Source organism: Panicum hallii, chromosome 1 (genome assembly GCF_002211085.1).
Source record: "Panicum hallii strain FIL2 chromosome 1, PHallii_v3.1, whole genome shotgun sequence".
Lineage (NCBI taxonomy): Eukaryota > Viridiplantae > Streptophyta > Magnoliopsida > Poales > Poaceae > Panicum > Panicum hallii.
In genome coordinates, this window is record NC_038042.1 from 52,574,350 (window position 1) to 52,597,148 (window position 22,799).

Below are 22,799 nucleotides of genomic sequence, written 5' to 3' on the forward strand. Positions count from 1 at the left end.
CTTCAGATTTAGAGTATAGGTAGGAGGGGGCCGTGGGGCCCCAAGAAATACGCTCTGGGTTTGTTAATCGGCTCGGCCGGCGATCAGATTGGTCCCGTAGCTTGTTTGCACGGGCTGAACGGCTTCAAAATTAAAAGGATGGCTGAAGTCAGAATCGTAGTGCGGTACTGCACGCCCAAATAAAAAATATCATCAGTATTCCTGCGAGCATCACAGCGCGAGGTGTCGCCAGCTGTCCACCTGCCCGCCCGGTCCGGTTCGCATCAAATGATCGCGCGACACCAGTCGCATGAAACCAGCACGAGATGTTGTGATCATCAGGAAACTTTCGTACACGCGATGATAACCATTCATACGTACAGGTACAGACGTGTCGGCATTTCTGAAAGCACCACAGCGTTTCCACATCACACACGACGTTGCAGGAGCCATCTTTATTATTTCCTCACTAGACTAACAGTAACATTACTCCATGACAAGGTCCGTGCGTGCAATATGCATAGCATACATGGATCACCAGGCAGCCAGCACACTAAAGAAAAAAAAAAGAAACAACCACCACACACCACACACCGGATGCTCCCAAAGGGTTTTCATCAAAAAAACACAAACCCGTCCGTGTACATGAAGGTGGCAACCTCCGGTGGTGCGTTTCGTAAGGTAGAGAAATACTCCTACGTGGAAAGGGAGGAAAAGGAAAAGGAAAAAAAGAAAATGCCATGCATAGACTGTCCTCCTTGAGGGAGGGGGAGATTCGAGAGAAGTTTCTCGTTACAGGGCCAGGATGGACCCGGCCCGGACCTTGCCGCGCTCCTGCGGGCCTTCGGCTTCCCTGGCGGGCAGGGCCCCATGCGTCACCGCCCTGGCGCTGGCGCCGCTCGCCCTCTCCTTCCTCTCCGCCGCCTCGTCCGCCGCCATCTGCGCGCTCCGGCACTCGTCGCTGCAGAACGCCGTGTCCCCTCTGCTCGCCGGTGGCACGCATGGCCGGTTAGCGCGCAGCTCGAACGGGGAAATAACAGGGGAATAAAATAACGGGGGAAGAAGGGAACAGGAGGCGGCGCCGCACCTGTACATGAAGATGTCGCGGTTGCCGGCGAGCGGCCTCCGGCAGAGGAAGCACGCGTCCAAGAAATGCACGCTGTGCCCCGCTCCCCCCATCGGTCTTCGTCTCCCGCTGTCCCCCCTTCTACCGCTCGACGACGGCAACGCCGAAAGGAAGGGGAGCGTGCGCGCGGCCGACTCCGCCGAGATCGGGAGTCTTCCTCCTCGCCGCCCGCAGGCCGCCGCTGCAAAATCGTCCGTGCTCTTTTTCCTGCCCCCGTACTTCCCTGCGCGTCTGCGTCAAATGCGTGGTGATGCTTGGTGGGGAGGCAACGCGAGGTGGTGCGCGCTGGCCTTTAATAATGGCGGAGGCAGGGCTGTCCTTGCGCGCGCCACCCCCCAAGGGCTAGGGGGACCGCGTGGAGATCGTTGTGGGCCCACCTGTCAGCCGGCGTCACCTGGAACCCCGCGTTGTGGCCGGCGCGCTGGTCACGGCCGGGGTGCGGGTCCGCGGGCCCCACGCTTCCGATTCGCCCACTTGCAGCGCTCCAGCTTTCCCGGGCACTGTCACGAACCCGCGCGGGCGGCCCCACTTGCCAGCGAGACGTGGACGGAACCTCGGCCGTTGGGGAGGTGACGACGACGACGACGACTCCTCGCCGCCGGAGCCCCGCCCGCGCGGGATGAATCTTCCCGTCAAAGTCGCCGTGCCCCGTGTGCCCGTGGGATCACAACAGCCTTGCATTGCCGAGCATACAAAAATGCGAAAATGAGCGAGTCCAACGTGGGGAATCTCCAGCGCTGCCGCAGGAGACTTCGAAGATCTCGCGCAACTTGTGCAGGAATGCGGTGTCAAGTTCAGTCTGAACCCTGAACCCTTGCTGCTCGCTTCTGAACTTTTTGATGCGCTTCGATGCGCCTGCAGTACCAATGAATGATTCGTGCATGAACTTGCTCGAGAATTTTTCGAGGGGGGCATCTGGCACCACGCACCAGCCTTGAGAGAGAAGGGAGGCACGGATTCGTCGGTGTTCGGTGCGGCATGCTCCGCAGGGTTCAGAGACCTTGGGGAGGCATTTTCCCGAGCAGTTGAGCTACTCGCGTCGAAGCATCAACAGGCCTGCGCTGCAGCGACAGCGAGCGATCCTGCATGCATTGCTCCGTGGCCTGAATTCGCGAAACGCTGAGAAGACCTTGACCCCGGAGGCCCGGAGCGCCTCGATCAGTAGTGGACGTCCGCGGCATGGCCGTTTCTGCTGCGCTTCTCCAAGGATCTTTTCTGTGACTGTTTTTGCACAGTTGATGTGTTGCATCCATTGACCAGTAGGAGTGGCAGTGCTTGTTTCAGCGGTTCGTTCGGCAATACAGACAGCTATTGGCAGTTACCGCTGAAACTAACGGCCAAAGTAGCATCGGTCACTCAGCTTCAGCTGAAAGCAGCCCGTCGAATGGTGGTGAACTGATGGTTCACTAAGCTGAAAGTCTGCAGCTAGACGGCAGGTGTGAATGAAACGGAAGCATGAGGAGAGCGAAGACCGATTCAGATTGTGCCCTCCTGGATTCCTCAACCCGCGGCTGCTCACGCCAGGAGAGCGCACGGTTTGGTTCCGCATGCAGAGACGGAACCGCGATGCTGGATCTTTCCCTCTCGAGTCCCCGCCGTTTTCCTCGCGCTTCGTTGGCAGTCGCTCCCATCGATTCAGGCCTGGCAATGTCTAGTAGGCTATTATTGGAGCCGTCTCGCCGTAATTCTAGCGCCACTGTATGGAAATGTTTTCGCAACGCTACACTAATTTTTGAGGCTGGTCAGGCTACGATGCAAACGAACGACCTCTGTTCTGTGGAAATCGCACGCAATTATTCTTCAACAAAATCACGCAGGAACTTTGTGGAAAAGATCAGAGCTCATTCGCTGGCTCCAATGGCCCTGGACTCAATCAGGATTCAGGAAACGATGGAACGAAAACGAGCGAGGATTGGATTGCTCGTTGTAATTGCATTGCAGGACACAAAAAGACCTCCGCTACCTTCCGTTTTCGCGTCGGGTACAGACGGAAACAAAGGGGTCGTGGCTACTTGGCCCTTGCGAGGGGGGAAGAATCCTTGTCTAGTAGTACTAGGAATGTGCAAGAATCCGTCCGTCATCATTGGGTACGTGGGGGGACGAGTCCGGGAGGGACCGGTGCGCGACGTGGAACCGTCTAGTGCTGTGGCTGGAGCTGCCGCTGGGGACGGTGTTCCCGCTGCGCCATGACCGCCGCCGCCTGCTGCGCCGCCAGGAGGGCGTGCTGCTTCTTCCTCCGGTGCCTCACGCGGTCCATCTCGATCTGCTCCCTCCTGCACTCGTCGCTGCAGAACGGCGTGTCCCCTCTGCGCTCCCGGCCGAGAGGGCGGCGCACGCACGCACGCACGCAACGGCGGGGTGTTAATCGCTTCCTCAATCGCCCGCAATGGAAAACAGCAATACCAGGAGCGCGGCGGCGCTAGCGGGCGAGGCGTGCCGACCTGTACATGAAGATGTCGCCGCAGAGCGCCTTGCGGCAGAGGGTGCACTCGTCCAGGAATTGGTTCGGCTCCTCGGCCTCCGTGTCGGGGACGCAGAACATGGACGGCGCGCGGCGCGCGGACGAGGGGCTCCGGCCGTCCTCCGCCGCCGCCCTCGCGCTGCCCTCCGTGGAGCGCCGCGGCCGGTGGGCCTGCGCGCTGCCGCCGGAGAACACCGCCGCGAAGTCCGGGTTGCCGAACGCGTGGAAGCAGGACGACGTGAACTCCATCCGGCCGGCGCCGGCGTCCCCCAGGCACGAAGCGCGCTCGCGCGGGCCGGTCGGTCCAGGAGCTGCCACACCGCACACGGCCGGAGGCTCAGGACGGCAGCTGGGGCTTGGAGGGAGGAGGGAGCGGAGGGGTTATGTTTTAAACGAAGCCAAAGAGGGTAACGGCTTGGCGGTTAATTAACGAACTCCTACCTGGCTTCCTTCGTTGCCAGGGGAGGGTTAGCGAGAACCAATGGATGAAATGCATATGTGGTTAAATCTGGGATGCCAGAGTGGTGACTTGCATCGTGCTCTGGCATACAACTCTATTTACCTCGCGTCTGCGTCACCTAAAGATAGGTAACACTGCTAATAGCTTAGCATCTGTTATAAGCATTTGTCAGTCGTTTACAGTTCATCGTGCATGTACTTACATATGACCTAGGAGCAACCTTAAACTCTGTTGGTTGCTTCGGTGACATTTCAAGTTCAAACACTAATAACTTTCTCCGATCGGAAATATAAGTCCGTTGGAAAATCGGCATGATCTATAGATCACGATTTGACTAGCAATATCTCAAGATCGAAGATAAGTTAGGGGCAAAATGAACTTTACTCGAAAATATGTACTATATAAATTATAAAGTAAATAGGACTATATATTATAATTTTTGTAATAAAACTAGTGATGCTAATGTTATGTTGTCATTCTATTAAAAATTTACATATCCTGGATCAAAGGTAAAAAGGTTTGATTTATATTTTATCTAGCGACGGGCTTATATTTTCAATCGGAGAAAGTATTTCAAAACTACATACGGTAGAATTTGTCGCTCTTCAAGTCGTGGTCATGAGTTCCTTGACAGGTGGGATATTTTTCCCTCTGGAAAGGGGAAAAACAGATTCTCCCTGCCCCTTCAAAAAAAAACAGATTCTCCCATGGCGACACGCTGAGAACATTGTTTTCCAGAACCGAAGTACTCAGGCCATATTGCTACCAATCTTGTGTATTCATGAACATGTTATGGGTGTCAGCCCATATGATGACATACTAAGGGTTCCTTTGGTTGAGCTGTGTATTCCTGATAATCTGATTTCAGCTGCCAGCAGTGGGAAATCAGTTGTGAGCTGCCAGCTGTGGGAAAGCTGAAAGTTGTTTGGCTGAAACAGCTATCAACCGTGGATTCTGGATACAAATATCTGTTATGCCCCTATTATATATAGAATAACAACCAATCCATATGCACAGAATAACAACCATATAAGCAAATAATTGATCTCCATCCATTAATCTACACTGCAACAACATCTCTGACACATATATGCAAAGAAGAAGGGAGGGAGGAGAAGAATGGGAGGGCGTCGGCCGGACCAGGGTGTCGCAGCATCTCGGACGGGGGCAGGGAAGTCGCAGCACCTCGGGCCGGAGCAGGGCATCAGCGGCGGCAACAGATCCCGCCGCGTGCGCCCGGCGGGGAGGCGAAGCAACGACGACTGGCTGACGGGAGAGGCGGAGCAAGGCGGCGGCGGCCCAGGCTCCGGGGGTCCGACGAACGGACCTGGCGGACAGGTGGGAGAGGCGGAGTAAGGACCGCGTGCTGGCGGGAGAGGCGGAGCAAGGACGGCGCGCCGGCGTCGGCCGGAGAGGCGGCGACCGGCGGCGGCGCCAACCCTAGCTCAGCTAGTGCTCGCTCTGGATAGGGAGAACATGCGTCGGGGAGAGTAAGGAAAGAGATACTAAACAAACCATTACCTCATAACCAGTGACATGGTAGGTAATTTCCATCCAAACAGAGAGAAATTTGGGGGGAGAGCAGCTTTCACAAATGAACCAGAGGAATTAGTAGATTTTTGAGAATCACTTCACCTACTGGACCTCTTTGGTTGAGATTGTAGCTTGAATCATTTTATGGAAGTCAAAACAAAGGCACCCTAAATGGTCCGCTAACCAAGCTCTCTAGTAGGCCAGCACGCGGCCACTGACGAGCAAAATGCAAATGGTTCCGTGCACGCTGCTTCTGGAAAACAACAGAAATAGACGTTCTTTTATACCGCGAACTGGCGTCCGTTTCGCCGTCGACGATGCGTTCGTGTTCGCCGGGCGATCCAGCGACTAAACTATCCCGGCGTCGCCGTCTGGGTTGGTCGCTCGGCGTCGCCGGGTCGGGCCCTTAGCTCTCCTCACATGGCGCGGCAGCGGCCGGAGGGGGCACGCCGCACGCGCACCAGCTAGCAGAGCCGGCCGGCGCACGGCTGGCCACGGCCGTCGCGCCGCGGCGCTCGCGCGTTGCCCCCCGGGCGCCCGGCACTCGCTGCCTGCTCGAGGCGCGCCGCGGTCTCGGCCCCTGAGATGTCGTAACGTGTCAGGAATCTCGCGCGGGGAGGAGCTCCGCCCTCCGCAAGTGTGGCTTTTCTTTGGGGGTTTTTTCGGAGGGCGCTCGTAGGCTGCCTAGAACGATTCTTTCTTTCTCTCTCGCTCGCGCGCTTTGGAGCGTGCGAGGTGGGCACGTGGTTGCAACTTGCGAAGCACCAGCGGTGGTGGAACGAACAGAAATAATTGATCAACGGAGCTCGTCGATCATCGGTGGGGGAACTTTTGCTTTGTTAACTCGAAAGAGCACTTTTCTGAAGCACTGTTCCATCAGTACTTCTGATGGTTAATGATATGACCATTTCTGCTCGTAAAAGTCAGACGTGATCGTGCAGGGTTCGGGATCGATTCCTGCGGCACGCCCGCCGTACGAACAGTACGGCGCCGTAGCCTTCAGGGTTGCTGCTTCGACGCTGCACTGGAAGTGTTCTTCAGTTTAGCTCCGACTGAAGAAATGCGTGCAGCTGTTATCGTACTGAGCAGGAAGCGACGTTTTCTAATTTTTCAGTTTTGGGTGAGACGTTTTCTAAACAGCTCATGGAACACAAGGAGTGACATACGCCGTGAGTGTATATATATATATATATGTATGTATGTATGCCAGGGAGGCACGAATGGTCAGTTTATTAGGTGGTTTGTACCTAGTGTGTGTTCAGCCTGGACATGACGGTGACAGGTGAGGGGATGGTATGGCTTGCTTTTTGCAGTGTCCGGCGCATTGCAGAATCTTTTTGCTCTGTTCAGGTTGATGATGCAGAGTTCGTCGCTTGATGCTGGTACCTGCAGTTACTGTAATCCGTTGCGACTTGTTACTGAATACGGAAAAGCCACAGCTCGCGCTTGATGGTATTTGTTCATGACAGTTCGTACCAGGATGTTGGAGTACATGGCAATCGCACACAAACACACAAAAATACCAGTTGCTGGCGCTTGATCGCGCCAAGCAACGGAACAAAAACCTGCACTAATAATTCGGTAATCCACACAAAAACTGGGCCAAGAGACGATCTGTCCTTTCTCCGAGACATCAGGGACAAAGCCGATTCCGGCAAGAAGCGCCCTCTTCGCGTCCCCGTAGGCTCAACCGCTCAAGCAACTTCTCATCGCGTCTTGTTCGTTGGCAACCGACGAGCTAGCTGGAGGCCACATGCGTACCACGAACTTGGGGCATCGATGATTCGACAACATGCGCCAATCAGTTCAGGCGCTCGTATGTCGTAGTAGTGTTTCGGTTGGATGCCGCCGGCTTGGTCGATCTACCGCGCCCAGAGGGGGATCCTCTTCGGGCTGCTGCTCTGCCGCCGCTGCCGCCGCTCACGCTCCCCCTTCGCGGCGGCGGGCTGCTTGGAGCCCCTCTCCCTCGCCTCGTCGGCCTCGATCTGCTGCTGCCGGCAATCCTCGCTGCAGAACGGGATGTCGCCCCTGCACATCCACGCGCGCGCGCGCGCACCGATCAACAACCAGAACGGCGGCTCCTCGCCAATTTTCACCCAAACGTGTTGGTGTTTGACAGTTACCTGTACATGAAGATGTCCTTGTTCCCGCCGAGATGCCGCCGGCACCGGAAGCAGGCGTCGAGGTAGTGGTGCCGGAGCTCGCCGGCGTCGCGGGACGCGCGGCGGGTCCTCGGCGGCGGCGAGCTCGGGTCGCGAGACGCAGCGTGGCCCGGGAAGCCCGCGTCGACGTAGCTGGCGGTCTGCCCGGAGCTGGGGAAGTAGTAGTAGTCCTCCATTGGTTCCTTGGCTCGTCACTGCTTTTCCTTCTTGCTGTATATTGGCCGGGACCAGGACAACTGGACAAAGGAGGAGGAGGAGGAAGGTGGTGGAGTTCGCTGGGTGCGAGACGAGCGGGGCTTTTAAAGGGAGGAGGACAGGGGAAGGGTGCGCTTTTCGTTTTGGACCCTCTGTTTTCTGTGGGGTTCCACGGTGCAGACTCTGCTCGACAGCTTGAGGTGGATTTTGTTCTTGCTTTGTTAGTGTGGTTTGGAGGATCGTGTGGTTTGGTTTGCGTTATAAGTGTTTCCAGGTATTTCTTTTGTTTTTTAGTTCCTTGGTTAGTAGGTTATAAGAAACAAGAAAGAACCAGTTTATGTTGAATAAAAACAAATTAGGTGGAAATGTTGACCTTGATTTCAGTAAGACTCGCTAAAAAACATGATTTTATCGTTTCAAAAAAAAATGATTTTACGTTGATTCAACTAAACTATCAATGTATATGTAAATTCATGGATCGATCATATGAAAGTATGAATCTAAAAAGTGGATTCATGAAAATATTGTAACAATCAAGTTTGACCAAGGAAACACTTTTGAGATGATGTATCCAAAGTAAACTTTACATTTGTCCGGAAGGCATCAAATATAAGTTGCTTTTAAACATTAATCATATATATTTCAAGCAAAGAGAAAGTAAGAGCGTCGTGGTGCTTCGTGAGAGCAAAGAGTCTGAGACAATTGATTCTTAAGATTAGTCGCTGATATGTGGTTTTGTATTTTTTTTTTCTTTAGCCTTCATCGCCTACCGTTTTGTTGTTTAGCTTCAACTCTGCTATATCAATATTTTTTTTGGGAGGACAGCTCTAGCAATAAATTGAACGGCAAATCTCTTGCATGTTCTCTTTTTAGACATGTCCAAGCAGACTCAATGATTGATCCAACATTATAACTTGAAGAGAACATTTATTTAGCCGAGAGATTAAACCGGAGGTGGATATATACAGCCAAATGTTACATGATTTTTTAGACTCTAAACCTCAAAAAAGGAATTTCACAAAAATAAGAAAAAAACTATAAAACAAAGAAAAAGCTAGAAGAATAAGCTTCGATCTTTTTTCTTATAGAGAACTCTTGTAGGAGAACATTTAATACGAGAGTATATGACATGACATATTGTCACCCGATGATTGAAAAAAAAACTAAAGTGGGCAAGCAAATATGAGAGGCCACGATAACTTTAGCATACACATATACACCTTTTTTCTTGCTCACGAGTGAGATGCTAATACCGCAGTGCCTTTGTAAAAGGGGAAAATACTATAGAAAAGACAACAAGCCAGTCGTAGAGCAAAGACATAAAGCTGGAGGCGCACGCATTCTGAAGGTTCCTCACAACCACGGGGAGCAAAACAATCTAACAATGCAAACATCCTCCAATGAGAGGTGGATCCTCCAAGGAGAATAAGGGGAAGGTGGTCAGGCAACTGGCCAAGTTGCAACAAAATCTAAAGCTGGCTCCTTTGAGTGCTGTGTGGCGAATCCGGCGGCCGAACAAAACCAGGGTGCAAGGTGGCCGCCCTGCTATTATAACGAGCAGCAGCACCTCGTGGGGCACCAAATCCAGGTATTTTATGCGTTTTCCGTTGGTGTTTTAGAAGTTCAAGTACATGGACCATCCAAGTTGAAGCCTATATTAAAAGTTGGCTACTAGTATAGCTCAGTTGGCTCCTGGTTTTGGGGGTGGCCCTAAGTCGGAAGGGTATACTGAGCTGGACATGCTTTGCTTGGTCTCAGAATAGTACTATTTGAATTAAGGTGCAAGTTACGAGTTGAACTTAGGTTTTAAGTACTGTAAGATAGGGTTTAGCCAAAAGGATAGGGTCAACTTTCTTGTATTGGATTTCAAGGTCCGATAACAAGTGGCGTTTGTTTTTTTTTTTAAAAAAAATAAGGACATGAAACGCGAGTAAAGTATAGGTTTTGTCTTTTTGATTTCTGTTGTACGTGAACGACATTCATGACAAGGTACTACAGAACTTTTTCTTTCATTCCTCACAAAACAGCTTGCCCTTTCTTTTCTGGCGAAAACACACACAAAAAGGTTTTTCTTTCCTAGGCCGTTGAGTGGCAAACTTGAGAGCAGACATGGAATTTTGAAGAAATCAAGGCGAATATATGCAATATACACTAGTGTGACTGTTTGGTGGACTTATTTGAAAAATACGTATATTGTTTTTCAAAACTATGGTTGAATACAGTGCTTGTGCACCACGCTTGTGTTATGTCTCTGTCAACTGTCGCTTTCATGACACCTCCAATACACTGGGTCTGGTGCATCCCTTCTATTCTTTCTTTTTGCAAAAAAAAAAAGAATCATGGCTCTCTCATTACAAATTAAAATATTAAAATGTTTATGATGGGGCAACATGAGGTAAGAGCCATTATTGAAAGGAGAAGTGGTGGTGCAATTCTGCGTACATGCACCAGCAACCCATTTCTACGACGGCGCACGCGTGCAGTACCAGGACGGAGTGGCTGCTCACCGTCGATGAAACTGATGGAACGCGCAGGCCGCGCCCTACACGTACGCGCGCGCAACTGTATTCGCTGCTGCTCGTGTGCGAGCGCAGCGTCGTTTTCGCCGGGGACGCGACGGGAACGAACGTTTGGTTCTCGGCGGGACGTGTTGGGGGCGCCGCCTTGGTTACGCCGTTTCCGCGAGAGAAGACGCGGTTGCAGTTTACCTGGACTCCAAGTATGGAGCGCGAGTCCTGTTGGTGGCCAGTCCGGCCGTCCTGCCAGTGCCAGGTCGCGTCGGGCGCCCTGCGAAGCAAAACAAGGTGGCACTGCACACGCGTTTGCTCCCGTTGGACTGCAGGAGGCTGGGGGCACCCCGTTTGCAAAGCAAGCTAAGCTAGCTATTAAAAAATACCGGTGATCAGCTAGTACTTGATACGTGCGGCGACATGGTGGTTCTCGCTGGAACCATGTGCCGGTCCCAAGCTGCTAGTCTACAGCATCAGGCAGCATCAAAGTTCTGATGTAGTCTGAACAACTAATGCAACCCCTTCTGCCCTCGAAATTTAGGGCACTTGCATTTATGATTTGGTATGACAATAATAGAGACACGGCCGATCGTCCCACCTAGGGCTGGAAACGAGCCGAGCCGAGCCAGGCTCGGCTCGGCTCGCCTTGGCTCGGTCATCTAGCGAGCCGAGCCTGGCTCGGTAATTTCACGAGCTGGTGGAAGAGGCTCGGCTCGGCTCGTTATCGGCTCGCGAGCCGGCTCGAGCCAGCTCGCGAGCCACAACTTTTATTGCATCACAGATTCACGGATCAAGACATCAAGTGTTTAACAGCAAGAAAAAAATGCATAAATTGTTTAACAACTTTTATTGCATCACAGATTGGGAAATGGGAAGAGAAGTTAGGGTTTAGGCGTTTAGCTAATGCCTAATGGGCTTTAACCTTTTGGGCTGGCTGCTGGGTTGGGCACTTGGAGGTTTGGCCTCAGCTCGCGAGCCGGCTCGCGAGCCGGAGCGAGACGGCTCGGCTCGGCTCGGCGTTTTTGCGAGCCCAGAAAAGAGGCTCGGCTCGGCTCGCGCGAGCCTGGAACGAGCCGAGCCGAGCCGCTCCGAGCCCGAGCCGAGCTTCGAGCCGCGAGCTTTTTTTTCCAGCCCTAGTCCCACCCCAGCTCGCGTGGGCTAAATTTTGAGAGGTGCTGTCATTAGGAATTTATAGAAATAGTGATCGTAGCTAATAATAATAAAAATATTTATGTTGCGTTGTCTATTATTTGTTAAGTATTCTTACACGTCTCACAACGATTAACGTGAAAATTCCAAATCCTTTAGTTTCAGTAAGATTTATTAATTACTTATCGTCCTACGCATTTAATCGATTACAAATCTCAGTACAATAATATGGTTCTTCATCAAACGCCACATGGAGCAAGAGCAACTAATAATGTCCCACTAGCACATGCATACGCACCGTAGACAGGTTGGTGGCGCTGCCGCACGAGTGCCAGTCCAACCAAACATCGATCACAAAACCTCAGAAAAAAAGAAAGAAAAAAACCCTGCATCCAGCACGCCTGTTTTCTCCCGTTCCCGTGGGAGGAGCTTCGTGCTTCATTTTTTAAGAGCTGCAAAACACCAGCTCACTACTTAATCTGACGCGACGATCTCTTGCCCCTCGCCGGAACCATGTGCCGGCCGGCCGGCCGAGCTACTAGCCTAGTACAGCATAGGGCCACGTCTTGCATCTAAGCTTTGCTCTAAACTGGTGCAACCTTCTGGTCCTCGAAACTTAGGGGCTTGTTGCCTTTAGAAAAGCCTCGGCCGCACTTGATCGCGTCACCACATGGAATGGAATCTGGTTAGGTGGTGGCCTGGTGGCCAACGTAGGCTCAGTTCAGCTGATTGGGAACTCGCACCGGCAGGAGAGAATGTGCATGGGCGGCGCGCCACACCTGCACGTACAGGAATGAGCGGGTGACCAGTCGCTCGCCGTTCCGCGTACGGAGAAACCTTAATTTCGCGGAGGTTTTACACGCGCCGGTTACGAGCTTTTGGGGCTACTGATGGTGATGCTAGGAGCATGGCTACTCGCTAGTTTCGGGAGGGAAGAAGAACCATGCGCCGCCCGGCGAATCTGTATGGGCCTAGTGGAGCCGTCGGGTTGGCCGTCTGGTTCCAGTAATTGTTCCAGTAATTTGTTTCTCCGTCCGTGGCGTGAAGTGCCTGGGCCCCTGCTGGCTCGGTTATCCGTGATGCCATAGGTCCAGGGCCGGGCCGGCATCTGGTTGTTGTACTTTTGCCGGTTAGACAGGCCGCACACGTTCTTCGCCAAATTTTTTTATTTTATATATATATATATTCGCAGAAGCTGCTAAACCATTAGAAAAGATGGTTTGTTCAAAAAATAATTTAAAAAAGTTTTTTTTCAAATTTTTTTAGAAAAAGGTGGGTTTTTAGCATGAAAGTTGAAATTTTCGCCGCCTCTAGACTGGCAGGGAACCAATGTGAGAGGTAAGAGGGAGGAAATTTTTGGGTGGAAAGGGTTTCTTAAAGTATAGTAAAGAAAAAAAGAAAGAGATAGTAGTTTCGTAGGAAAAATTTAATTATAATTATTAGTATGATAAATAATATTAGTTTTTTTATATATTTGATCAAAGTTGAAATAGGTTAACTTAATAGAAAGTAGAATTGTATCCTTTTTGCACGAAGGGAGTAAATCTTTTGAGAAAAGCGAGTCTCAAATAGGACCAACACCGTCCGGCGTTTCTCAAATATTGCAACTACTTGCAGACATTTCCCCGGGATCGGGCACACATTTTCCCCAGGCTCGGACGTCCAGTTTTCTCTCGAATTTAAGCTAAGGTGCTCAAGAAGGGCGAGTAAATCGTTTTGAGAAAAGCGAGTCTCGAACAAGGCCACCGTCCGGCGCTAGAATAGTACTATTGCAACCAGTACTTCTGACACACATTTCCCCAGGATCGGGCACACATTTTACCCAAGCTCAGACGTACAGTTTTCGCTCGGATCCAAGCTCAAGAAGGGCGAGATCAGAAACGTACTGATTGCAAAGGGACAACATTGAAATGCTGGGAAATGCCATCATGTACACCCATTCCTCTCACACTCTCGCTCATCACATACAAAAAAAAAACGTGATCGACAACAACGAGAAAGAAAGAACTCAAAGATACTCGAGCCGGTCGGACTGTCGTTGCTTTGCTTGCATCTAACTCATCTCGATCGGACTGTCGGCTCCTGCTCGACTCGAGCCGATCGGATGCTGCTCTGCGCCTGCTGGTTAGTTCGCGACGGGCACGTCTGCCGCGATCCGGACGCGGGCGGGCCGGGCGGCCGCAGGCGCCTCGTGCCTGTGCTCCGTGTTGAAGTTGAAGGGCTTCTTGTTCTTCCGCGCACCCACGCCGTCGCTCACCATCCGGCGGTACCGGCACTCCTCGCTGCAGAACGGCGTGTCCCCTCTGTTGTTTCGCAATCAGAACACCCGGCTCGAATCATCAAATCAAATCCGCATTGCGTCGGCAAACGTGAAGGAAGCATACAAGCTAGGCAGGCGCACGGCGGCAGACGAACCTGTACATGAAGATGTCGCGGTCCCCGGCCAGGCGCTTCCCGCAGAGGGAGCAGGCGTCCATGGTGGCGCGGCAGGTCTCGCCGCACTCGAGCGGCTCGATGTCGAAGAACGAGTTGGAGGAAGAGGAAGCCATTGTTTTCACTTTTCAGGGTTGGAGTTGGAGATGACAGCTGAGCCTGAGGAGGAGGCCAGGCCTTTGGGGAATTGCACTACTGGACTGGATCACTGAGCTGAACGGGTCTCGAACGTTGCTGCCAACGACTAGCAGAGCAAGAGTCTCTCCCCCTCTTATAAAGGAGCAGAGCAGGGAGAGGACGGGGAAGAAAAGGTGCCCGTTTGCGTTAGGTGCGGGGTGGATACGCGAGAAACCACGGCTAGATTTCCAGGAGCCTCTTCTCCTCCCTCCCGGCCCCCTCGTACCCGCCCGCGTCGCAGCTGGCCATCGCATTCTGGCCGTGCGAGCGCCGCTAGGGGCAACAAGAAAGGCAAGCCGCAGCGCCGGGTTTTGTTCGCTTACCCGCGTGCCATGCCCCCTGGCCCTCGCCCCGCCTCGGTCGCGCCGGCGGGTGTCAACTGCGATGCCGCAGGATCCACCGCAAGATCGTCTGCAGGCAGCAACAACGGGGGGTTCCGATTCTTTATTGCCCGGTTGCCCTTGCTTCGATTCTGTGGGGCCTCTTTGCCGCGCTGCTGGCTTGGCGGTCGACTACTCTAGTGCGCCGGCGTCGCCACGTGTTGTACACTTGAATTTTGCCCTGATCAGGACAGCCTGGTATTCTTTGTACGGCGTTTGCAGCTTACTAGTACTTATTTAGTGTAGTGCAATCAAGCGATGGTGAAAGGTTGTTGTGAATAGTCACTGCTGCGCCAGCGTTTGAAGCCCAACCTTGGCAGCTGAGACGTCATGTTTGCTGGCTCAACGACGGGGACAAGCAGAGAGGCTGGAATCTGGACGGACCCGCCCGACCCATGTTTCCTCGCTGTTTTTAGGCTCTCGGGCCAAGAGGTTCGCCGAGAAAATGGGCGAAAGGGCGAGGAAGCCGCGGGCGGGACGCTGGTGCACTCCGACGCCGAATCGGCGACGCGCGCCGGCACGCGGCTGGCCGGCCGGCTACTGCTGCGGCTTTGCTACCATGCTATGTGCTCTGCTCGGTGGGCTCGCCTCTTACCACGCGCCGCGCCGTGTCTCTTTGTCTTGGCCTCGTTGGGTTTTTCGGCGAGCTTTACCGGTGGAGGATCCGGGGCCAGGGCGCCGCGACAAGGCACCGTGCCTGGCAAGGCCGATGCCGCCGTGCGGGTTGGGTGTTGACCCGGCCTGGAACGAAGTCTCCTTGTCCCTGACGAGACCTTGACCCCGTGGAGACCGAGCTGGAGGCCGTTTTGCGCGGACACTGGCACTAGGGGCGTGATTGGTTTCCTTGCGCCTGCAGCCTGGCTCGTACCCAGCGAAGCAGGCTCCCGCAGGCCAGGCTTCTCAGGTGCAGAGCTGTTTGTTTGGTTTCCGTTTTTATCCAGCCAGGCCAGCTAGCGAAGTTGTTTGGATGCCTGCACAGCTTGCGCGCGCACCTGCTTTTTACCTGTCGGCGCGCATGCTGAGCGCTCGTCCTGCACCGCCCCAGTCAGGCTCGCCAGCTACGGCCGATTTTTGCGTTCCTCCAGAGCCAGGCTCGGTACCTGTGCATGTAACCAAACGGACTGAAACTGCATCCCGCGGGCATGGCTCGAGGCTGATGCGGGAAACCAATCACGCCCCAGGTTACCGTGCGACGCACGGGGGATAGCGGAGGAGGTTTCTGCGTCTGCGCCACGCACGGGCTGCGCAGCGCAGAAGATGTCCGTGACGCACACGGACGGTGGCAGAAGATTTCCGTGTGAGCTGATACCCCAGTTGGTCGAGCTTGACGGTCATGATCGCCGTGAATGCCGTCCAACATTGGTGGTGTTCCTAGTGGTCTAGTACTCCGGTGCAGCCTCCATTTCCTTGATTTTTTCTGAGAGGGTCTCCATTTTGTGGGCGTCTTCCAGCCCATTAGACCCACGACGCCATCTTCTACCTCCCATCCTACCATCCTCCGCCCCGTGCGCCGCCCACCACTCCCCTGCGGGCCACCGCCCTCCGCCTCACTGGCGTGGGGGCGCCGGTGAGGCCCGCCCTCCCTCCTTCCTCCTCCTCCTCCACTCCACCGTTCGCCCCCGCCACCACTACTGCCCTGCCCATCTCCGGAGACTCGACCCCGCCGTCTCGATCGTGCCTTCCGTCCACCCGCCGCCGGCGCATCCCCGCCCTCCTAACTTCTCCGGCACCACACCCCCGCCCGGGATCTGGCCCGACCGCCGGCAACCAACACTCCAGCTAGCGGCACTTCAGCGCCTCACCGCCCGCCCACCGCCCGCCCACCACCTGTTGATTCCTCCCCCCACCTTCTCTTCTAACACCGGCAACCATTGGAGCCCCCACCCCACCCCGGCAACCCAAATCCTAACCCTAAACCACCGCCTTGACCACCACCAGCGGCCGGCGGCGATCTTGCCGCCGGCTGCTCCCGCCCACCTCCCACCCCTTCGTTCCCAAGGTGGGTTACGCGGGGGTGACAGGGGCGGAGCTTGGCGGCGGGAATGGAGGTGGTCGGAGGAGTAAGACGAGCTGCGCGTGGTTTTGGGTCGTTATGGGCCAGTTATTAGGCTACTGTTGGGTTATATATATATATTTAGTTATCTACCTTCCGAGATGGATAGAATTGGCACCATTTCGCAGGCCGTTGATAAGAAAGTGCTAGGTGTGTTAGGCCCGACACGTGATCTAGTCCAAAATGGGTTGGGAGGCTCGGGAATGTCATCGTTCACTGGGCCCAAAATGAGTTTCATGGCCCATCAAGCAATGCAGCAGCAGCAGCGATTCAACAGGCCATAGCCTATATTGTTCGGCCACTGGCCCATTACATGCAGGCTTGGCCTACCGTACTTTTGTCTCGACGATCTTGCAGGCTTTCTTTCTTTCAGACTTCCTCAGCACCCACAAAAGAATAGAAAAATGTGCAAAGAAGTTGATTGATGATAAGCGAATTTGTCTTTGAGCTAGTCATCTCATGTAGAAGATCAAAAAATTTCCTTTCTTGCTGATGCATCGGGAGAAGGCAAACATTGACACAAAAGTTTTGCATTCAGATATTCTAACAGCAACTGCTGGATATATCATCACTTAACATCAGGGTCAACGAGCATGCTGCAGCTGCACCCATAATATTCTTGCGGGTTGGCCTGCTGATGCGCCACGGCCGGGGTTGACAAAAACGCATGCGTTTCTAAACATTATCGAGAGCGTCCCGTCAGTCGTAAGCCTAATTTGGACGGGTTCCCACTCCATCCGCGCATCCATAGCCTTTCCGTGGAAGCATTCCTTCCTTCTCCCCGGATCGGCCGGTAGGAAGGGCACGCCCCCGGCATGGGAACGGAACGCGACGCGTCGGGCGATCGAGCCATCAGCCACGGGCCAGGTGATCGACAGGGAAGGGTCAGGTACGCAACGACCGGGGTGTGATTCGCGGTAATCCCGTGAGGCACCGGATCAGATCTCTGGCCCCTGGCCATAACAGCGACCGGATCCCCCCCGTAACCCCGTGAACGAGAGAAGAATCAGATCGGATATGCATATGGCCGCATGGGCATGGACGCAAAGGAGACGGCACATCGGGACGTGTAAAGCGCGCCGGGGTTCGCACTGGATGGGGGTGGTAACTGCGAGGACACGGTGCGGCCACGGCGCCATTGCGCGGCTCACAGGCAAGCCGTGCTGATCGTCCCTGGCACTGCCGCGTCTGAATCTTCTTCGCATGCCCCGGCAACACCACTGCGACGGGTTCGTGCCACCGCGTGATGTGTGTGAGGGCATCGGTTAATGCGTGCAGGACAAGCCTTAATGAGGCGTACTGACGGCGTGGAATCGGTACGCTTTGGACGGACAAAACTATTCATTAGAAACTGACGCCCGAATTCATGCGCTCCCCACGGCGCTTGTACAGCGCCCCGCCCCGGCGTCGCCTCCTCCTTCAATTGCTGCTGATGAAGTCTTCGCGCCGGTACGAAGAAAGAAAGAAACAAAGCATCCGGAGATGCGCACGTCGAGACGGCGAGTTGGAGTACGAGCCGTGCTACGGTCTAGCGTAGAAAAGGAGAGTGGCATGCATGTGGTGGTGCCGATGCGGGTTTGCGACGGCGAGCAGCCGTAGCCGCTGCCACGGGAGGAGGCGCCGGCGCCGCTCCCGCCGGCCGGCTTCCAGTCCAGCCACAGTAGTGGCAGTCTGACAGGCCTCCACCCACCCACAGCCCCGCGCCCGGCCGTTCCTCGTGGCGGGCTGCTGCTGACTGACAGATCACGCGCCGGATCTCCCACCCGTGCCACCTCAGATCCGCTTCCCAACACGACGACCGCCACCGACGGGTGGGGCACGCACCTCCTCCCCCGGGCCGCGCCGTGCGCCCCGCACTAACTGACCTCTCGCGCGGCGCGCGTCCGTTCGTCGGTTGCTCCTCCCACGCCGGGGATCGGCCAAGGGCGCCGCCAACCGGCCGCCGCGCCGCGCACCGACCTCCGCCCGTCCTCGGCTACGGAGGTCTCCCCGTTTCGCGCGTCATCCGAGGAATGCCGCCGCGCCCTTGCTGCAGGCCTCGGGTCGCATCGGACGGGGCGGCGTCACCGCGGTTGCGATCGCTGGTGTAATCCTTGGCACCGCTCGCCTGCCCATCGCCGTATCCGGTTGCGCGGACGTCAAGACAAGCGCGGCGAGCAAATTAGGCGCGAGCATGGAAAAAACCTGCTCTCTGATTAGTGGTGTCCAGGAAGAAACAGGAAAGCGACGGATTGAGAGAAAGAAATCAAAGATGTGTGGCACCGTTCACCTGCTGCACTTGCTGCTTATACTAGTATTAACAATGAACTTATCAATTGAATTCTCCTAAACCCCTAGTATAAAAAGGAGATTTGAGGAAGGGATGCTCGAAATCGATATGAACAAAAACTTGGAAAAAGAAAAGAAAGGGGAAGATTCTAGCTTTCCTACGGCTTCTTTTTTTCTCTCGTTTTTTGGGAAGGCATTGATGGGTTCCTGCACATCACGCACTCACCGGCTCACGGGATGGATGGCCGGATGAGGCGAGGACGACAGCTCAACAGAGGATGGCCTCCACGCTCCCCGTCCGCACGCACAGGCACACCGGGCACGCCATGGCGACGTCCGCGTCGCCGGCGGCGAAGCACTCGCCGCACAGGGACAGGTGCCTGCAGGGGAGGAGCACCACGGAGGCCGGCCGGAGGCGGCAGCCGAGGCACGCGCGGTCCGACGACGGCCCGGCGCGGCGGGGGTCCACGTACGCCGACGACGAGGACTCCGCGGGGCCCGCGTCGCCCGCGGCGGCGAGCTCCTCCACAGACGCCCGCGCCGCGGCCGCGGCCTGCTGGAGCTGGGCGTGCAGGGTGACCGCGGCGGCCTGCTCGGACAGCGCCTTCGCCTGCCACGCCGCCGCCTCGCCGCGGAGGCGCGCCAGCCGCTCCTCCAGCTCGGCGCCGCGCCGCGCCTCGCGCTCCGCTTCCGCCGCCTTCTCGCGGAGCCGGCGCGCGGCAGACTGGTCTGCCTTGACCAGAATCGCCCGGTTGTGTCGCCGCAGCCGATCGGCCATCGCCCGCCTGAGCTGCTCGCCCTGTGCCCACGAACGTACGGGCGCATCAGGACTGGAACCAAGAAACGAACTTGCGATGGGAACAAACGGATTGCGGGGACTACAATTTACCTGTTCCCGGATGAACCGGTCGATCTCGTCATCATGCTGCTTCACCTGCGCGGCAAGCTCGTCGGAGACGGAGGCGAACAGCGATGGCGACGACGAGCAGCGCAGGGCATTCATCTGTTTGCTCTCCTGTTGTTGTTGTTGCTGTTGCTGCTGCTGCTCGTCGAATGCCAGGCGGAGGCCAGTGGAGACGAGCGCGGTCGCCGCGGGGGACGGGGACAACGAGACTCTGTTCTGGTTCTGGAAATGCGCCATGTTGACAAACGACGTCGACTGCTGCGGCTGGAGTGCGAACAGATTGACGTAGTCCTCCTTGGCCGGCGGCGGCGGCGGCGGCGGCGCCATGGCCTCCCTTGGCCGCTTTCTCCGATTCCCACTCGCTGCAAAGAAACCGAAACCGTCACAATCCAACAACCGTAGGGGTGCGGCGTGCAGCGACATCGTCCTAATCAGCAATCGGCACACACCTCCACCGCTGGAGAAGTAGACTGCCGCCGGCGAGACTCCGGCGAGCTGCGGCGGCCTGGGCATGTCCATCTCCTTCCTCTCCTGCTCACCTCTGCGACAAAGACCAACCCGTGAGATCACTCGCCACCAATCGAAGGCCTCCCGGCAGCACGCGGGCACGGCTCCCTGTTACGGGCGGGAGGAGGAGCGAGACGACGCGCCCTGGGGCGGAGTGGGAGGAGGCGCACCTGTCGTGGAAGAGGAGATTGGACGGGTACTGCGCCTGTACTGCCATTGTTAAGGAGGAGGGGCGGGAGGCAGGCAGGGGGGGAACGAGAAACGGATGGGTGGTGGGTTGGCGCAGCGGGCGGGCGGGAGGTCACGGAGAAGAAAACTTCCTCTTCGTGGTTTTAATAGCTTCGCAGCCGTGGAGGAGGAGCCGAGTCCAATTCCGCGCACCCACTTCGCACGCTCGCTTTTAAAAACCTCCCCCTCCCCCTCCCCCTCCCCCTCCCCCTGCCCCTCCCTCCCTCGCTCGGAACGGAACGGGGGGATCGCGTCGCGCGCTGCCTCGGCGGCGGCGGCGGGCGAACGGACGGCGCGAGATGAGCGAACGGGGAAGAGCCGAGGGGCTCGCCCGGCTAAAATTGCTCGCGGTCGTGGCGACGAAGATACGGGGCTGCGCGCGGATGGTTAAAATTAGGCGGCGGATCGCAGCGGACGTGGTGGTGGGGGGACGATTCACAGCGCGATCTGGTGCGGCGTAAATGCGGGGAGATTAACGTGGGTGGTTTCGCTCCGGGCTCCGGGTCTCGCTACGCGATAATGAATGATGGCGGAGGCGTTTGGAAAAGTCAGGGGGAGCCTTCCTTGATGCACTGGCTTTGGCGTTAATCTTTCGGGGATTAGCTGGGCTGCCGGGATAAAGGGGCGCGGTAGAACGCTCCGCCAAGCAAACGTACTCGTGCACTCGTAACCAGCTAAAGATATCGGCCATAAATGTTTTGCGCCACCTAATTTGAGCCATTGGCATTTAGTAGTGGCATCTTGTTCGGGGCTTGTTTGCTTGCTGGGTTAGAATTTGGGACGATCATTTTAGGTGAATCGGATCCGGAACAACTGGCCGATTGGGTGTAATCTCGGGAGTCTTTTGTGGCATGTTGTTGATTAATCTAGGATGATCATGTATGCATTTATTTATTTATTTATTTTTTGCAAAAGGATTGTCATGTATGTACATATTTTGCAAGTAAGCGTGTACCTATTAAATGTAGAAAAACATACTCACATAAAAAAATTTTCAGGACAAATATACTCGTATTATTTTCAAATATCTGAACACGATACACAAAGAGTAATTGTCGTAGCCAAATTTTGAAATGGCTGGTTGTATCTGATCCAGGATGTATCTATTAAATATGGCAAATGGAAACAAATATGAAATTATTGCTCGTGACAGATATATGCTCGTGTGGTTTTCAAACATCTGAACAGGACACGTATAATTTAGTTCTGGCTACAGCTTGAAAGGGTTAACTGCATGCTACCAAAAATGAGGAGGGATATGTGGTATGGGACCTTAAACGTTTTCGTTCGTGTATCTTTAAGATTTATGTGCTGCCAAAAAAAAGATTAAACTTTTTTTGGAAATGCAAAATGGTAATTGCACATTGATCATAGATCGAGGAAACATCAAAGTCAGGTGACAAAATTCAAATTTGCACTCTATCCTAGAATCTTCCAAGCACTTGATTTTCCTGGCGCCTTTCACCCCCAGCTGTCAGATATTCAATCAAATGGTGGTGGTAAGCGAACCGAGCAACACGTCGCGTCGGATTCTCTACGGCGGATAAGCAAAGCTATGTGTGTAAATACAGGACGGCGATCAATCGTTGAAATTTTCAGTGTTGGCTCATTTTCATGCGCATGTTGTTGATAAGAAGGGATTTGTGTTTTTCCTGATGGAAAAAGAAAACTGGTGTCTTGTTCTAGAGCAGTTTGGTTTTATTGGAGGCACTTGTTTGAACTTGCTTTCATTTTCAACGCTTTCATTGTCTCGTGAAAAAAAAAATGAAGGCTGAGTAGCAATCCGGAGGAGATTGATGCATCCAACCCACTCCTGAGTGGTTCGGATTTTTGGGTTCCTTCAACGAAAAATGACGAATTGACCCGAATCCTCGCGATACATATTTTCTTTCTTTATACTTCTCTCAATAACTCTTCATATTTTTTATTAAGTCTAGCCAGTTTCATATATATCCCAAAATACAAATTGCCAAGTAACAACTTGATCATCATAAAATGATTAAAGGGACGGATCAGCAAGTTGCCAGTAGCACGTCGTGTTAGAATTGGAGGTGATTAACAGGAACGACGCAACAAACAAGGACGCGTACATGCTCAGCTCCCTGCACACGACTACTATATCTGATAGGAAATTATTGTTGCTTTCCGGTTGGTTCTTCCCAGCCCGGCCGCAACAGCACATACATGCATAGCTTAACTGCCAAGTACTAGCGAGCACTGGCGTGCGTAGGACCCAAAGCCGGATGCAGGCAGGGTTTATTGACCAGTACGTGT

At 54.5% G+C, this 22,799-nt stretch overlaps 5 protein-coding genes across 5 annotated transcripts; all 5 read right to left on the reverse strand.

Annotated features, from left to right (window-relative positions):
* Nucleotides 1–419: 419 nt before the first annotated feature.
* LOC112890906 lies at nt 420–1,387 on the reverse strand. Its single transcript, XM_025957784.1, has 2 exons — nt 1,067–1,387; nt 420–961 (listed from the first exon to the last, which is right to left on the reverse strand). The coding sequence occupies exons 1-2, from the start codon at nt 1,156–1,158 to the stop codon at nt 772–774; spliced, it is 282 nt and encodes a 93-aa protein (XP_025813569.1). The 5' UTR covers nt 1,159–1,387; the 3' UTR covers nt 420–771.
* A 1,611-nt stretch (nt 1,388–2,998) lies between these two features.
* LOC112890886 lies at nt 2,999–3,931 on the reverse strand. The gene is made up of 2 exons (XM_025957761.1): nt 3,547–3,931; nt 2,999–3,411 (listed from the first exon to the last, which is right to left on the reverse strand). Exons 1-2 carry the CDS (start codon nt 3,813–3,815, stop codon nt 3,243–3,245), a joined length of 438 nt encoding a protein of 145 aa, XP_025813546.1. The 5' UTR covers nt 3,816–3,931; the 3' UTR covers nt 2,999–3,242.
* Nucleotides 3,932–6,978: 3,047 nt separating this feature from the next.
* Nucleotides 6,979–7,970, reverse strand: LOC112890897. Its single transcript, XM_025957771.1, has 2 exons — nt 7,683–7,970; nt 6,979–7,587 (listed from the first exon to the last, which is right to left on the reverse strand). Exons 1-2 carry the CDS (start codon nt 7,895–7,897, stop codon nt 7,422–7,424), a joined length of 381 nt encoding a protein of 126 aa, XP_025813556.1. The 5' UTR covers nt 7,898–7,970; the 3' UTR covers nt 6,979–7,421.
* A 5,546-nt stretch (nt 7,971–13,516) lies between these two features.
* Nucleotides 13,517–14,205, reverse strand: LOC112878450. Its single transcript, XM_025942824.1, has 2 exons — nt 13,991–14,205; nt 13,517–13,878 (listed from the first exon to the last, which is right to left on the reverse strand). Exons 1-2 carry the CDS (start codon nt 14,122–14,124, stop codon nt 13,701–13,703), a joined length of 312 nt encoding a protein of 103 aa, XP_025798609.1. The 5' UTR covers nt 14,125–14,205; the 3' UTR covers nt 13,517–13,700.
* Nucleotides 14,206–18,872: 4,667 nt separating this feature from the next.
* On the reverse strand, nt 18,873–20,711 carry LOC112878828 (BOI-related E3 ubiquitin-protein ligase 1). The gene is made up of 4 exons (XM_025943058.1): nt 20,468–20,711; nt 20,240–20,331; nt 19,776–20,152; nt 18,873–19,685 (listed from the first exon to the last, which is right to left on the reverse strand). Exons 1-4 carry the CDS (start codon nt 20,512–20,514, stop codon nt 19,155–19,157), a joined length of 1,047 nt encoding a protein of 348 aa, XP_025798843.1. The 5' UTR covers nt 20,515–20,711; the 3' UTR covers nt 18,873–19,154.
* Nucleotides 20,712–22,799: the final 2,088 nt, after the last annotated feature.